Source organism: Embiotoca jacksoni, unplaced genomic scaffold (assembly GCF_022577435.1).
Source record: "Embiotoca jacksoni isolate LCO1_2020_lvr unplaced genomic scaffold, fEmbJac1.0.p SCAF_39, whole genome shotgun sequence".
Taxonomy (NCBI): Eukaryota; Metazoa; Chordata; class Actinopteri; family Embiotocidae; genus Embiotoca; species Embiotoca jacksoni.
The window spans coordinates 1,105,496-1,122,355 of NW_027185391.1; the positions used below are offsets into that span (position 1 = coordinate 1,105,496).

The 16,860-nt window shown below is 43.8% G+C and overlaps 1 protein-coding gene across 3 annotated transcripts in view; it reads left to right on the forward strand.

The window, feature by feature from the left end:
• nf1a (neurofibromin 1a) overlaps positions 1–16,860 on the forward strand; it is a 94,955-nt gene that overhangs the window by 36,872 nt on the left and 41,223 nt on the right. For 2 of the 3 annotated variants that reach the window (XM_069166540.1, XM_069166541.1), the window contains exons 30-34: positions 1,126–1,188; positions 5,549–5,707; positions 7,158–7,255; positions 7,445–7,591; positions 7,673–7,819. In XM_069166540.1, coding sequence (XP_069022641.1) covers positions 1,126–1,188; positions 5,549–5,707; positions 7,158–7,255; positions 7,445–7,591; positions 7,673–7,819 — 614 coding nt within the window. The remainder of the gene's footprint in view (positions 1–1,125; positions 1,189–5,548; positions 5,708–7,157; positions 7,256–7,444; positions 7,592–7,672; positions 7,820–16,860) is intronic. The other variant, XM_069166542.1, reaches the window with a different exon arrangement.

A 16,860-nucleotide genomic window follows, 5' to 3' on the forward strand; every position in this document is an offset into this window, starting at 1 on the left:
GCCAAAACGAGACTCTTTGCCCTTCTGGGATCAAATCAGTGAAAACAAAAGATCATCTGCACAGTTCGACACGCATCATCTGATCTTTATCTCAGATGCTGCCACAAAGACCATGCACTGATAACAAGCTGGATGGTCCCTCTCCTCTTTAACCTGGAGGATGCAGCGTCCATGATTTCCAAACAGAATCTCAGATTGTGATCCATCAGACCTCAGGACAGTTGTCCACTTCACCTCAGTCCATCTTCAATGATCTCGGTCCAGAGAAGGCGGCGGTGTTTCTGGATCATGTTTCTATCTGGTTTCTTCTTTGGAGAGTTTTAACATCATTTGTGGACGCAGCGATGAACTGTGTTCACAGACGATGGTTTTCACAAGTGTTCCTGAGCCCATGCAGTGATTTCCACTCCAGAATAGTGTGTTTTTAATGCAGTGCTGCCTGAGGGCCCGAAGATCATCAGGAACACTGCCCCCAGATCTCCCCTCTTTCTGCCCATTTCAATAGCTTCCTTCACATTTCAAGATACGTGGACTCTGAGACGTCCCCTCAGTCCCCTGATGTTCACGTCTGACAGTGGATTAGGTGTGATCACTTCACAGGAGGACAATACGAAGGGATCACAAGCGCGCGCGCACACACACACACACACACACACACACACACACACACACATATACACAAAAAGTGGTCGATTTTATTTTCTATATGTTCACATCTTTAATTTCTCATTCTTCATTTTGGATTTCGTTTTGCAAGCGTGGAGGCGCACACACACACACACACATACACACACACACATTATGTACACGTGTGAACATTCAGTAATACAGTCTGCTGAAGTTAAAGCACGCATAGAGCATGCATGGACACGCTTTCCTGTGCAGTGATGAACTTTTTTCTGACAGCAGCTTTGATTTTTCTCTGTTTATTAGATATGAATGAATGTACAGCTCAGGTGGGTGGGGCTGTGTGTGTGTGTGTGTGTGTGTGTGTGCGTGCGTGTGTGTGTGTGTGTGTGTGTGCGTGCGTGCGTGTGTGCGTGCGTGTGTGCGCCCGTGTGTGTGTATGTGTGTGTGTGTGCAGCTGGTGCTGTGACCATGATTGTGCTCATCTCTGTTCTGTAGGCTACTTGCCACTCTCTACTGAGTAAAGCAACAGTAAAAGAAAAAAAGGAAAACAAAAAAGCAGTAAGTTTGGAGAATCTATTTTCCCTCAGACACTTTCCCCCTTAAGCAAAAAAAGCCTTTTTTGCATTTTATTCATTTGATTTTTATCTGATTTTATTTCTTCATTTTTTTTTTTTTAATTTGGTGTTTATCTGGAAATGTTTTATTCTTTTCTCCATATTCAACTTTGTGTACAACCCTCTCTTTAAACCATCATACTAATATCGGCACCATCTGATTAACAGTTCCCAGGAAACAGCAGTATTTTCTCTTCTCTTTTCTTTCTGGACTCTGTTTGCACTCAGGAGACATTTTCTCGGAACATTTCATCTGCACTAAAACCATTTTTTTCTATCGTTTGTACTCATTCTAATAGGTTCATGCACACACAGCTGCTCCTCACCTGCCTCACAGCTGTTTAAAAAGACATGAAAGGTCTTCAGATGAAATATTCTGATAAATTGGGCTCTGAGCTGCGTTGGACTGCCCAGCTGTGCAGTATCCACCATATCTGAATGTGAGAGTGTGGTTTTCTACATTCACATTTGTTTTGTTACCACGTCTCTTTACACTCACATATCGGTGCTCGTGGGAATCTTTGTCGGCACTCAGACGCTCTTTTGCTTCACTTGTAACACTCCAGAAAATTTGACTGCAGATCAAATTTCTCTCTTTCTTACTTCCCTCTTCTCAAATATCCCCCAGCTGAAAGAGTGTGTTGTGTTACGTAGCCACCACTGGTGTCCATGTTTGTTGGTGATGAAGCTGCACACCAACAACTACAACATCTCCAATGTGACATCAGGAGTGTGACGGTGACGACAGTGATGTTTCTTTTCAGTTTGGCTTGCTGGTAAATTGCTGCAGGTGAATTAGTGCCAGAGGATGTGATTCTCTGCAGGGTGAGTTAAACAATTCAACCGATGGAAGTGAAGGTCAGTGTGGCTGAAAGCTTGAGACCTGGAAAGATGACTTCCAGACAGGGATGAATGTTGTCGGTCGCCTAAAACAGCTCACTGAAACAATCCATCATTCCTCCTGGAAAGGGATGAATTTAAAAGATTGTCTCATGTGAACCTGCATGACTTTAATAAGTCAAATCAAAGCAAGTGTGAAAACGGATAAATCATGGCATCTTCTACAAAGACACTCTAAAATGGCCTGGACAGGTTTGTTGGTAGAAGATTATAAATAATTTAACTTGATTATAGTGATATTTCTTATAAACACGATGGATTCACGAGTGGATAATCTCACCTCCTCCCTCCACCTGTGTCTGCTCAGCACCCTGTGCAGCAGAGGTGGAGCTCCGCCCACAGTGAGACACAGAGATCAGAGGACACAAACAGCACAGAGTCTCAAACTGAGCTGGAAACAAACGGTGCTCAGAAATGAGATAAATAACATAAATGCAATATTTTAAATGGAGGGCAGCAGAGGGGGCGGAGCTATAAAGAGTGTCTGTCACTGAGTGTGAGAGATCAAAGTTACACCAACTTTTCAAATTAAAAGCCCTCCAGTTTCACATCCTGACATACAGTGGTGTGAAAAAGTGTTTGCCTCCTTCCTGATTTCCAATTTTTTTGCATGTCTGTCACACTTAAATGTTTCAGATCATCAAACAAATTTAAATATTAGTCAAAGATAACACAAGTAAACACAAAATGCAGTTTTTAAATGAAGGTTTTTATTATTAAGGGAGAAAAACAATCCAAACCCACATGGCCCTGTGTGAAAAAGTGTTTGCCCCCTCCTGTTAAAACATAACTTAACTGTGGTTTATCACCTGAGTTCAATTTCTCGAGCCACACCCAGGCCTGATTACTGCCACACCTGTTCTCAGTCAAGAAATCACTTCAATAGGACCTGCCTGACAAAGTGAAGTAGACCAGAAGATCCTCAAAAGATAGACATCATGCCGAGATCCAAAGAAATTCAGGAACAAATGAGAAAGAAAATAATTGAGATCTATCAGTCTGGAAAAGGTTCTAAAGCCATTTCTAAAGCTTTGGGACTCCAGAGAACCACAGTGAGAACCATTATCCACAAATGGAGAAAACATGGAACAGTGGTGAACCTTCCCAGGAGCGGCCGGCCGACCAAAATTACCCCGAGAGCGCAGCGACGACTCATCCGAGAGGTCACAAAAGACCCCACGACAACATCCAAAGAACTGCAGGCCTCACTTGCCTCAGTTCAGGTCAGTGTTCATGACTCCACCAGAAGAAAGAGACTCGGCAGAAATGGCTGCATGGCAGAGTTCCCAGACCAAAACCACCGCTGAGCAAAAACAACATTAAGGCTCGTCTCATTTTTGCCAGAAAACATCTTGATGATCCCCGAGACTTTTGGGAAAATACTCTGTGGACTGACAAGACAAAAGTTGAACTTTTTGGAAGGTGTGTGTCCCGTTACATCTGGTGTAAAAGTAACACTGCATTTCAGAAGAAGAACCTCATACCAACAGTAAAATATGGTGGTGGTAGTGTGATGGTCTGGGGCTGTTTTACTGCTTCAGGACCTGGAAGACTTGCTGTGATAAATGGAACCATGAATTCTACCGTCTACCAAAACATCCTGAAGGAGAACGTCCGGCCATCTGTTCGTGACCTCAAGCTGAAGCCAACTTGGGTTCTGCAGCAGGACAATGATCCAAAACACACCAGCAAGTCCACCTCTGAATGGATGAAGAAAAACAAAATGAAGACTTTGGAGTGGCCTCGTCAAAGTCCTGACCTGAATCCTCTTGAGATGCTGTGACATGACCTTAAAAAGGAGGTTGGTGCTGGAAAACCCTCCAATGTGTCTGAATTACAACAACTCTGTAAAGATGAGTGGGCCAACATTCCTCCACAGCTGGAAAAGACTCATTGGAAGTTATCGTAAACGCTTGATTACAGTTGTTGCTGCTGAGGGTGGTCCAACCAGTTATTAGGTTTAGGGGGAAACACTTTTTCACACAGGGCCATGTGGGTTTGGATTGTTTTTCTCCCTTCATAATAAAAACCTTCATTAAAAAACTACATTTTGTGTTTACTTGTTATCTTTGACGAATATTTAAATTTGTTTGATATGAAACATTTAAGTGTGACAGACATGCAAAAAAATAAGAAATCAGGAAGGAGGCAAACACTTTTTCACACCACTGTAAACCCTACTGATGATGGCCAAGTCGTCTGTGGTGGGCGAAGCCAATTACTTAAACTTCAGCCTGTAAAAGAGACTTAAAGTGAGGCTTTTCTTGCCTTTGTGCAGTTGTGTTTGTTGAACTCAGCTCAGCGTCGTCTGAGTGTCAGAGAGCATCAGCAGCCAAATCACTTCACATGTTAAAAGTAGGATTTAGTCCTAAATATAAAATGCTATCTTGCTATTGTAGCGTTGTCCATATTGGGCGGAGGAAGTTTTAAAATGAGTTCGTTTTGTTGCTTAAGGTCAGCTTCAGCCCATATAATCACATCCTATGTGCAGTAAGGTGGTCATGTGACCGCGGTAAGAAGAAAGTGAAAAAGAGTGGACACAACATAGGTTTATTTATGAGCGACAGGTGGATTATTTCCTGGATGTTTGATATCAGAAAGAGGAGCTCAGCAGGAGGTACAAACTCATGAATTAAACCTGAATGTGGAGTCATCCCTGGGACTTTAAGTATGTACGAGTTCAAACTATCAATCTGCTGATGTAGAGAAGTTGCAGTGAAGCGGATCCCCTTCTGCTTTACAAAAATAACTAGGTTTAAATTGCTGCAGGATTTCAGGCTCTGAACTGTGATGGATCTCTGCAAATCCTCTGAAACAAGTGAACATGGTCAGTTTGAGGTCTGGCTGCAGGTTTACAATACAAAGTGATGAGCGTTTGATTGACAGGTGATGAGTGAGGGACAGACTGACCCCTCCTCGTCACGGTGATCCCTCCATCGTGTGGTCTGTGGGTTGTCGTGGTGTTGGACGGTCACCTGTCCATCCGCTGCTTGGTTCCATCACTCACGGCTCTCTGCCTGCCATCCACCATCTGCTCTGTGTTTCCATCCTTCACCAGCAGAGGGCGACCGTCGGGTTCCTCATCTTGCTTTCCCTCTCTGAGCTCTTTCTGTCGCTGTAACCATTCTCACGTTACAGCCCAGAATGAACTGCCTCTCCACGCCTTCCTCCACTGCTCCACCTCCTGAAGCCGCCATCTTTTTCTGGCTCAGCTCACATGATTGACACGTGTATATTTTGTTTTTCTCATCATTTCTTTCTTTACTCTTTAATGTACTGAAATACATTTTCAATATTTTCTCCTTCCCTTTGCTCAAACTGGATCCTCTCTCATCTGTTCTCCACCTCCCCATTGTTCTCCCCTCCGTCCTCCTCCTCTGCTCCCTCCATCCTCCTTCACACAGGTGGTGAGTCAGCGTTTCCCGCAGAACAGCATCGGCGCGGTGGGCAGTGCCATGTTCCTGCGCTTCGTCAACCCAGCTATCGTGTCTCCTTATGAGGCCGGTATCCTGGAGAAGAAGCCCCTGCCCAGGATAGAGCGTGGCCTCAAACTCATGTCCAAGGTAAGGCTGCCCCTGGTGGTGGTGGTGTAGTGTGGTGTGTGTGTGTGTGTGTGTGTGTGTGTGGTGGTGCGGGAGGGGGGGGGGGGAGTTCAATCCACATGTTGCTGCTTTTTTCACTCTTATGATCACAGACTTTATAAAAGAGTTCGTAGCTTCAGGTCTGTAAAATGGTTCTGATCCAGAAGTGTCTTCAGCTGCAATACCAGCGAGTGCCACTAGAGGTCGGCTCCAAAAAGCCTCCGGCTCCATAGACTCCCATTCAACTTCTCTCATCAAATCCAAAGTGAATAAAATGTGTCCATCAGTTATCTCGGTGTTGTTAGCTAAAGTCACTCCTTCTTATTAGTTTTCTGGAGGTCCATCTGAAAATAATCCCTCATTCATTAGAAAAGAAGATTCAAGAAGACCTGTTTTTGGGGGCGTGTCTGTTTGATTGACAGGTCTGTGGTGCAGTCAGGTTACTGCTATCGGTGGGCGGGACGTAGTATCGTCAGGTTTCCAATCAGATCGGTCAGATCCACCGCTGGCTCCTCCCCCAGCTCGTCCAAATATGGTCACTTCCTGCTCCAAACCGCTCTGAACTAGCAAAGATGGTGACGGACAGAATCTGAACTGGAGGATTCATAACGTTCACAAACCAACGATGACATCACTGATGGTTGATGACATCACTGATGGATGATGACATCACTGATGGTTGGTGGAGAGACCTGAGTGAGCGAGGTGGGCTGCAACAGGTCGGACAGATAGGCTCCATTTAAACACCTATAAACAAACACTAAGATTTTAAAATCAATCCTTCAGGCAGCCAATGAAGAGATTTTAAGGTTGGTTTAACGTGCTCACGCTTACGTCAGTTACGCTTACGTGTTCCAATTAGAAGACTTGCTGCAGCATTCTGCACCAACTGGAGTCGAGATAAAAGATTCCAACATACAGAGAGTTGCAATAGTCTAACCGAGAGGAGATAAATGCATGAATGACGTTCTGCATGTCTTCTGAGGAGAGAGAAGGGTTGACCTCAGCTGAACAATGGAACAACGGATTAAATCTGGAGCTCTGATTTAAAGGAGGAATCTAAAATCACACCTTTACATGATGTTTACAGCTGTTTGCCATACAGCCCACCAGATGAGAGACGGTCCGGTGTCACCGCGGGAGGACGAGAGCAGCATCTCTGTTTCACCTGTTGACTCGGTTCATTTTCCCTCGCTGAACTGTTCCTTTCTCCACTTCAAGTGAAACTGCCATAAATACACTTTAATGATGAGTTATTCACAGCTGTGTGTTCACAGACGGATATTTTGCAGTCGAGCCCTTAAATGAGTTGCTGTTCATCAAACCTCCGTGACCCGGTCTGTGTTCCCAGTATGTGGAGTTTCATGTGTGACAGCAGCTCCTCAGAGCAGTTCAGACCGCTTTAACCTGATTCTTCTGTCTTTTCCTCCAGATTCTGCAGAGCATCGCAAACCACGTCCTGTTTACAAAAGAGGAGCACATGAGGCCTTTTAATGACTTTGTGAAGAGCAACTTCGATGCAGCCAGAAGGTGAGACGCTTTATTCAGACGTCATGACAGAAAAACTAAAGAAAGTTCACTGTCTGAGCAAACCTCCTTTAAAAGAGGAAAGCATGTTCGTTGTGTTCCTGTCCACCACTGCAGGGTTTATAGATTCTACACACTCAGCAGAGGTACCAGCTGTAGAGCTTCATCCGTTATCTCTCCTCCCCCCCACAGGTTCTTCCTGGACATTGCGTCGGACTCTCCGCCCAGCGACTCGGTCAACCACAGTCTGTCCTTCATCAGCGACGGTAACGTCCTGGCGCTGCACCGCCTGCTGTGGAACAACCAGGAGCGGATCGGCCAGTACCTGTCCAGTAACAGGTCACTAATCACATCCTCCACTGCTCAACACCACTGTGAAATCATTTTGCTATTAAGTTATTAATTAGGATCTTCTTCCAGGGACCACAAGGCTGTAGGCAGGCGACCTTTTGACAAGATGGCGACCCTGCTGGCCTACCTGGGACCCCCAGAGCACAAACCTGTGGCGGACACCCACTGGTCCAGTCTCAACCTCACCAGCTCCAAGTTCGAGGAGTTCATGACCAGGTAAGGTCACCAGTCACTGAAGCGCACCGCCAGCAGGAGGCTCATGTAGGAACCATACAACAGATCCACCTGTCCCACAATGCACCAGCTGCTGCTCCACAACCCTCCAGTGAGCCAATCAGCTGTTTTTACGACAGGTCCAACATAAATATTAATGAAGTTACTGCAGAACTTTTAAATCTTAAATATAATCCTTTTACATCCCTTAACGGGCCAAAACATTCACGTTATATGATGTCGGCTTCGTTGACCTCCATAATTCTTCACTGTCACCTGACCTGCTTTCATTCATTTCATCGCAGTCGATGTGTTTCCTCAGCGTGTGATGATGTCATGGATGGAGTGACTCCTATATGACCTCAGTTATGACGTGATGATTGAAGTGTTGTGTGTGCGCTGGATGAGCTCTCAGTGGGGAGCTGTTCAGACCTCGTAGCGTCACCGAACCAAACTCTGACAGACTGAACCTGGTTAGAAACCAACAACATGAGGCTGCTGTTCAACAAACAAAGAACATATTTACATCTCCTGTGAGAGGTGGCGCCACCCGGTGGATAGGTTGTTGTGACGTAGATAGGTTGTTGTGAGGTAGATAGTTTGTTGTGACGTAGATAGGTTGTTGTGACGTAGATAGGTTGTTGTGACGTAGATAGGTTGTTCTGACGTAGATAGGTTGTTGTGACGTAGATAGGTTGTTGTGACGTAGATAGTTTGTTGTGACGTAGATAGGTTGTTGTGAGGTAGATAGGTTGTTGTGACGTAGATAGGTTGCTGTGTGGTAGATAAGTTGTTGTGACGTAGATAGGTTGTTGTGACGTAGATAGGTTGTTGTGAGGTAGATAGGTTGTTGTTATGTAGATAGGTTGTTGTGAGGTAGATAGGTTGTTGTGATGTAGATAGGTTGTTGTGACGTAGATAGGTTGTTGTGACGTAGATAGGTTGTTGTGACGTAGATCGGTTGTTGTGACATAGATAGGTTGTTGTGACGTAGATAGGTTGTTGTGACGTAGATAGGTTGTTGTGACGTAGATAGGTTGTTGTGATGTAGATAGGTTGTTGTGACGTAGATCGGTTGTTGTGAGGTAGATCGGTTGTTGTGAGGTAGATAGGTTGTTGTGACGTAGATAGGTTGTTGTGACGTAGATAGGTTGTTGTGACGTAGATAGGTTGTTGTGAGGTAGATAGGTTGTTGTGACGTAGATAGTTTGTTGTGACGTAGATAGGTTGTTGTGATGTAGATAGGTTGTTGTGACGTAGATAGGTTGTTGTGACGTAGATAGGTTGTTGTGACGTAGATAGGTTGTTGTGACGTAGATAGGTTGTTGTGATGTAGATAGGTTGTTGTGACGTAGATAGGTTGTTGTGACGTAGATAGGTTGTTGTGACGTAGATAGGTTGTTGTGATGTAGATAGGTTGTTGTGATGTAGATAGGTTGTTGTGATGTAGATAGGTTGTTGTGACGTAGATAGGTTGTTGTGAGGTAGATAGGTTGTTGTGACGTAGATCGGTTGTTGTGACGTAGATCGGTTGTTGTGACGTAGATAGGTTGTTGTGACGTAGATAGGTTGTTGTGATGTAGATAGGTTGTTGTGATGTAGATAGGTTGTTGTGACGTAGATAGGTTGTTGTGAGGTAGATAGGTTGTTGTGATGTAGATAGGTTGTTGTGATGTAGATAGGTTGTTGTGACGTAGATAGGTTGTTGTGACGTAGATAGGTTGTTGTGACGTAGATAGTTTGTTGTGACGTAGATAGGTTGTTGTGAGGTAGATAGTTTGTTGTGACGTAGATAGGTTGTTGTGACGTAGATAGGTTGTTCTGACGTAGATAGGTTGTTGTGACGTAGATAGTTTGTTGTGACGTAGATAGGTTGTTGTGAGGTAGATAGGTTGTTGTGACGTAGATAGGTTGCTGTGTGGTAGATAAGTTGTTGTGACGTAGATAGGTTGTTGTGACGTAGATAGGTTGTTGTGAGGTAGATAGGTTGTTGTTATGTAGATAGGTTGTTGTGAGGTAGATAGGTTGTTGTGAGGTAGATAGGTTGTTGTGACGTAGATAGGTTGTTGTGACGTAGATAGGTTGTTGTGACGTAGATAGGTTGTTGTGACGTAGATAGGTTGTTGTGACGTAGATAGGTTGTTCTGACGTAGATAGGTTGTTGTGACGTAGATAGGTTGTTGTGAGGTAGATAGTTTGTTGTGACGTAGATAGGTTGTTGTGACGTAGATAGGTTGTTGTGACGTAGATAGGTTGTTGTGACGTAGATAGGTTGTTGTGACGTAGATAGTTTGTTGTGACGTAGATAGGTTGTTGTGAGGTAGATAGGTTGTTGTGACGTAGATAGGTTGCTGTGTGGTAGATAAGTTGTTGTGACGTAGATAGGTTGTTGTGACGTAGATAGGTTGTTGTGACGTAGATAGGTTGTTGTGAGGTAGATAGGTTGTTGTTATGTAGATAGGTTGTTGTGACGTAGATAGGTTGTTGTGACGTAGATAGGTTGTTGTGAGGTAGATAGGTTGTTGTGACGTAGATAGGTTGTTGTGACGTAGATAGGTTGTTGTGACGTAGATAGGTTGTTGTGACGTAGATAGGTTGTTGTGACGTAGATAGGTTGTTGTGACGTAGATAGGTTGTTGTGACGTAGATAGGTTGTTGTGACGTAGATAGGTTGTTGTGACGTAGATCGGTTGTTGTGACGTAGATCGGTTGTTGTGACGTAGATAGGTTGTTGTGACGTAGATAGGTTGTTGTGACGTAGATAGGTTGTTGTGACGTAGATAGGTTGTTGTGAGGTAGATCGGTTGTTGTGACGTAGATCGGTTGTTGTGACGTAGATCGGTTGTTGTGACGTAGATCGGTTGTTGTGAGGTAGATCGGTTGTTGTGAGGTAGATAGGTTGTTGTGACGTAGATAGGTTGTTGTGACGTAGATAGGTTGTTGTGAGGTAGATAGGTTGTTGTGACGTAGATAGGTTGTTGTGACGTAGATAGGTTGTTGTGACGTAGATAGGTTGTTGTGACGTAGATCGGTTGTTGTGACGTAGATCGGTTGTTGTGACGTAGATAGGTTGTTGTGACGTAGATAGGTTGTTGTGACGTAGATAGGTTGTTGTGACGTAGATAGGTTGTTGTGACGTAGATAGGTTGTTGTGACGTAGATAGGTTGTTGTGAGGTAGATAGGTTGTTGTGACGTAGATCGGTTGTTGTGACGTAGATCGGTTGTTGTGACGTAGATAGGTTGTTGTGACGTAGATAGGTTGTTGTGACGTAGATAGGTTGTTGTGACGTAGATAGGTTGTTGTGAGGTAGATAGGTTGTTGTGACGTAGATAGGTTGTTGTGAGGTAGATAGGTTGTTGTGACGTAGATAGGTTGTTGTGACGTAGATCGGTTGTTGTGACGTAGATAGGTTGTTGTGACGTAGATAGGTTGTTGTGACGTAGATAGGTTGTTGTGACGTAGATAGGTAGTTGTGACGTAGATAGGTTGTTGTGAGGTAGATAGGCAGTTGTGACGTAGATAGGCAGTTGTGACGTAGATAGGCTGTTGTGACGTAGATAGGTTGTTGTGACGTAGATAGGTTGTTGTGACGTAGATAGGTTGTTGTGACGTAGATAGGTTGTTGTGACGTAGATAGGTTGTTGTGACGTAGATAGGTTGTTGTGAGGTAGATAGTTTGTTGTGACGTAGATAGGTTGTTGTGACGTAGATAGGTTGTTCTGACGTAGATAGGTTGTTGTGACGTAGATAGTTTGTTGTGACGTAGATAGGTTGTTGTGAGGTAGATAGGTTGTTGTGACGTAGATAGGTTGCTGTGTGGTAGATAAGTTGTTGTGACGTAGATAGGTTGTTGTGACGTAGATAGGTTGTTGTGAGGTAGATAGGTTGTTGTTATGTAGATAGGTTGTTGTGAGGTAGATAGGTTGTTGTGACGTAGATAGGTTGTTGTGAGGTAGATAGGTTGTTGTGACGTAGATAGGTTGTTGTGACGTAGATAGGTTGTTGTGACGTAGATAGGTTGTTGTGACGTAGATAGGTTGTTGTGACGTAGATAGGTTGTTGTGACGTAGATAGGTTGTTCTGACGTAGATAGGTTGTTGTGACGTAGATAGGTTGCTGTGAGGTAGATAGGTTGCTGTGACGTAGATAGGTTGCTGTGTGGTAGATAAGTTGTTGTGACGTAGATAGGTTGTTGTGACGTAGATCGGTTGTTGTGACGTAGATCGGTTGTTGTGAGGTAGATAGGTTGTTGTGACGTAGATCGGTTGTTGTGACGTAGATCGGTTGTTGTGACGTAGATCGGTTGTTGTGACGTAGATCGGTTGTTGTGACGTAGATCGGTTGTTGTGAGGTAGATAGGTTGTTGTGACGTAGATAGGTTGTTGTGACGTAGATAGGTTGTTGTGAGGTAGATAGGTTGTTGTGACGTAGATCGGTTGTTGTGACGTAGATAGGTTGTTGTGACGTAGATCGGTTGTTGTGACGTAGATAGGTTGTTGTGACGTAGATCGGTTGTTGTGAGGTAGATAGGTTGTTGTGACGTAGATAGGTTGTTGTGACGTAGATAGGTTGTTGTGACGTAGATAGGTTGTTGTGAGGTAGATAGGTTGTTGTGACGTAGATAGGTTGTTGTGACGTAGATAGGTAGTTGTGACGTAGATAGGTTGTTGTGAGGTAGATAGGCAGTTGTGACGTAGATAGGCAGTTGTGACGTAGATAGGCTGTTGTGACGTAGATAGGTTGTTGTGACGTAGATAGGTTGTTGTGACGTAGATAGGTTGTTGTGACGTAGATAGGTTGTTGTGAGGTAGATAGTTTGTTGTGACGTAGATAGGTTGTTGTGACGTAGATAGGTTGTTGTGACGTAGATAGGTTGTTCTGACGTAGATAGGTTGTTGTGACGTAGATAGTTTGTTGTGACGTAGATAGGTTGTTGTGAGGTAGATAGGTTGTTGTGAGGTAGATAGGTTGCTGTGTGGTAGATAAGTTGTTGTGACGTAGATAGGTTGTTGTGACGTAGATAGGTTGTTGTGAGGTAGATAGGTTGTTGTTATGTAGATAGGTTGTTGTGAGGTAGATAGGTTGTTGTGACGTAGATAGGTTGTTGTGAGGTAGATAGGTTGTTGTGACGTAGATAGGTTGTTGTGACGTAGATAGGTTGTTGTGACGTAGATAGGTTGTTGTGACGTAGATAGGTTGTTGTGACGTAGATAGGTTGTTGTGACGTAGATAGGTTGTTCTGACGTAGATAGGTTGTTGTGACGTAGATAGGTTGTTGTGAGGTAGATAGGTTGCTGTGACGTAGATAGGTTGCTGTGTGGTAGATAAGTTGTTGTGACGTAGATAGGTTGTTGTGACGTAGATCGGTTGTTGTGACGTAGATCGGTTGTTGTGAGGTAGATAGGTTGTTGTGACGTAGATCGGTTGTTGTGACGTAGATCGGTTGTTGTGACGTAGATCGGTTGTTGTGACGTAGATCGGTTGTTGTGACGTAGATCGGTTGTTGTGAGGTAGATAGGTTGTTGTGACGTAGATAGGTTGTTGTGACGTAGATAGGTTGTTGTGAGGTAGATAGGTTGTTGTGACGTAGATCGGTTGTTGTGACGTAGATAGGTTGTTGTGACGTAGATCGGTTGTTGTGACGTAGATAGGTTGTTGTGACGTAGATCGGTTGTTGTGAGGTAGATAGGTTGTTGTGACGTAGATAGGTTGTTGTGACGTAGATAGGTTGTTGTGAGGTAGATAGGTTGTTGTGACGTAGATAGGTTGTTGTGACGTAGATAGGTTGTTGTGACGTAGATAGGTTGTTGTGAGGTAGATAGGTTGTTGTGACGTAGATCGGTTGTTGTGACGTAGATCGGTTGTTGTGACGTAGATAGGTTGTTGTGACGTAGATAGGTTGTTGTGACGTAGATAGGTTGTTGTGACGTAGATAGGTTGTTGTGAGGTAGATAGGTTGTTGTGACGTAGATAGGTTGTTGTGAGGTAGATAGGTTGTTGTGACGTAGATAGGTTGTTGTGACGTAGATCGGTTGTTGTGACGTAGATCGGTTGTTGTGACGTAGATAGGTAGTTGTGACGTAGATAGGTTGTTGTGAGGTAGATAGGTAGTTGTGACGTAGATAGGCTGTTGTGACGTAGATAGGCTGTTGTGACGTAGATAGGTTGTTGTGACGTAGATAGGTTGTTGTGACGTAGATAGGTTGTTGTGACGTAGATAGGTTGTTGTGACGTAGATAGGTTGCTGTGTGGTAGATAAGTTGTTGTGACGTAGATAGGTTGTTGTGACGTAGATAGGTTGTTGTGAGGTAGATAGGTTGTTGTTATGTAGATAGGTTGTTGTGACGTAGATAGGTTGTTGTGAGGTAGATAGGTTGTTGTGACGTAGATAGGTTGCTGTGTGGTAGATAAGTTGTTGTGACGTAGATAGGTTGTTGTGACGTAGATAGGTTGTTGTGAGGTAGATAGGTTGTTGTTATGTAGATAGGTTGTTGTGAGGTAGATAGGTTGTTGTGAGGTAGATAGGTTGTTGTGACGTAGATAGGTTGTTGTGACGTAGATAGGTTGTTGTGACGTAGATAGGTTGTTGTGAGGTAGATCGGTTGTTGTGACGTAGATCGGTTGTTGTGACGTAGATCGGTTGTTGTGAGGTAGATCGGTTGTTGTGAGGTAGATAGGTTGTTGTGACGTAGATAGGTTGTTGTGACGTAGATAGGTTGTTGTGAGGTAGATAGGTTGTTGTGACGTAGATAGGTTGTTGTGACGTAGATAGGTTGTTGTGACGTAGATAGGTTGTTGTGACGTAGATCGGTTGTTGTGACGTAGATAGGTTGTTGTGACGTAGATAGGTTGTTGTGACGTAGATAGGTTGTTGTGACGTAGATAGGTTGTTGTGAGGTAGATAGGTTGTTGTGACGTAGATAGGTTGTTGTGACGTAGATAGGTTGTTGTGACGTAGATAGGTTGTTGTGACGTAGATAGGTTGTTGTGAGGTAGATAGGTTGTTGTGACGTAGATCGGTTGTTGTGACGTAGATCGGTTGTTGTGACGTAGATAGGTTGTTGTGACGTAGATAGGTTGTTGTGACGTAGATAGGTTGTTGTGACGTAGATAGGTTGTTGTGAGGTAGATAGGTTGTTGTGACGTAGATAGGTTGTTGTGACGTAGATAGGTTGTTGTGACGTAGATCGGTTGTTGTGACGTAGATAGGTTGTTGTGACGTAGATAGGTTGTTGTGACGTAGATAGGTAGTTGTGACGTAGATAGGTTGTTGTGAGGTAGATAGGTAGTTGTGACGTAGATAGGCAGTTGTGACGTAGATAGGCTGTTGTGACGTAGATAGGCTGTTGTGACGTAGATAGGTTGTTGTGACGTAGATAGGTTGTTGTGACGTAGATAGGTTGTTGTGACGTAGATAGGTTGTTGTGACGTAGATAGGTTGTTGTGAGGTAGATAGTTTGTTGTGACGTAGATAGGTTGTTGTGACGTAGATAGGTTGTTCTGACGTAGATAGGTTGTTGTGACGTAGATAGTTTGTTGTGACGTAGATAGGTTGTTGTGAGGTAGATAGGTTGTTGTGACGTAGATAGGTTGTTGTGACGTAGATAGGTTGTTGTGACGTAGATAGGTTGTTGTGACGTAGATAGGTTGTTGTGACGTAGATAGGTTGTTCTGACGTAGATAGGTTGTTGTGACGTAGATAGGTTGTTGTGAGGTAGATAGGTTGTTGTGACGTAGATAGGTTGCTGTGTGGTAGATAAGTTGTTGTGACGTAGATAGGTTGTTGTTATGTAGATAGGTTGTTGTGAGGTAGATAGGTTGTTGTTATGTAGATAGGTTGTTGTGACGTAGATAGGTTGTTGTGACGTAGATAGGTTGTTGTGACGTAGATAGGTTGTTCTGACGTAGATAGGTTGTTGTGACGTAGATAGGTTGTTGTGAGGTAGATAGGTTGTTGTGACGTAGATAGGTTGCTGTGTGGTAGATAAGTTGTTGTGACGTAGATAGGTTGTTGTTATGTAGATAGGTTGTTGTGAGGTAGATAGGTTGTTGTTATGTAGATAGGTTGTTGTGAGGTAGATAGGTTGTTGTGACGTAGATAGGTTGCTGTGTGGTAGATAAGTTGTTGTGACGTAGATAGGTTGTTGTTATGTAGATAGGTTGTTGTGAGGTAGATAGGTTGTTGTTATGTAGATAGGTTGTTGTGACGTAGATAGGTTGTTGTGACGTAGATAGGTTGTTGTGACGTAGATAGGTTGTTGTGAGGTAGATAGGTTGTTGTGACGTAGATCGGTTGTTGTGACGTAGATCGGTTGTTGTGACGTAGATCGGTTGTTGTGACGTAGATCGGTTGTTGTGACGTAGATCGGTTGTTGTGAGGTAGATAGGTTGTTGTGACGTAGATAGGTTGTTGTGACGTAGATAGGTTGTTGTGAGGTAGATAGGTTGTTGTGACGTAGATCGGTTGTTGTGACGTAGATAGGTTGTTGTGACGTAGATCGGTTGTTGTGACGTAGATAGGTTGTTGTGACGTAGATCGGTTGTTGTGAGGTAGATAGGTTGTTGTGACGTAGATAGGTTGTTGTGACGTAGATAGGTTGTTGTGACGTAGATAGGTTGTTGTGACGTAGATAGGTTGTTGTGACGTAGATAGGTTGTTGTGACGTAGATAGGTTGTTGTGACGTAGATAGGTTGTTGTGAGGTAGATAGGTTGTTGTGACGTAGATCGGTTGTTGTGACGTAGATAGGTTGTTGTGACGTAGATAGGTTGTTGTGACGTAGATAGGTTGTTGTGACGTAGATAGGTTGTTGTGAGGTAGATAGGTTGTTGTGACGTAGATAGGTTGTTGTGAGGTAGATAGGTTGTTGTGACGTAGATAGGTTGTTGTGACGTAGATCGGTTGTTGTGACGTAGATCGGTTGTTGTGACGTAGATCGGTTGTTGTGACGTAGATAGGTAGTTGTGACGTAGATAGGTTGTTGTGAGGTAGATAGGTAGTTGTGACGTAGATAGGCAGTTGTGACGTAGATAGGCTGTTGTG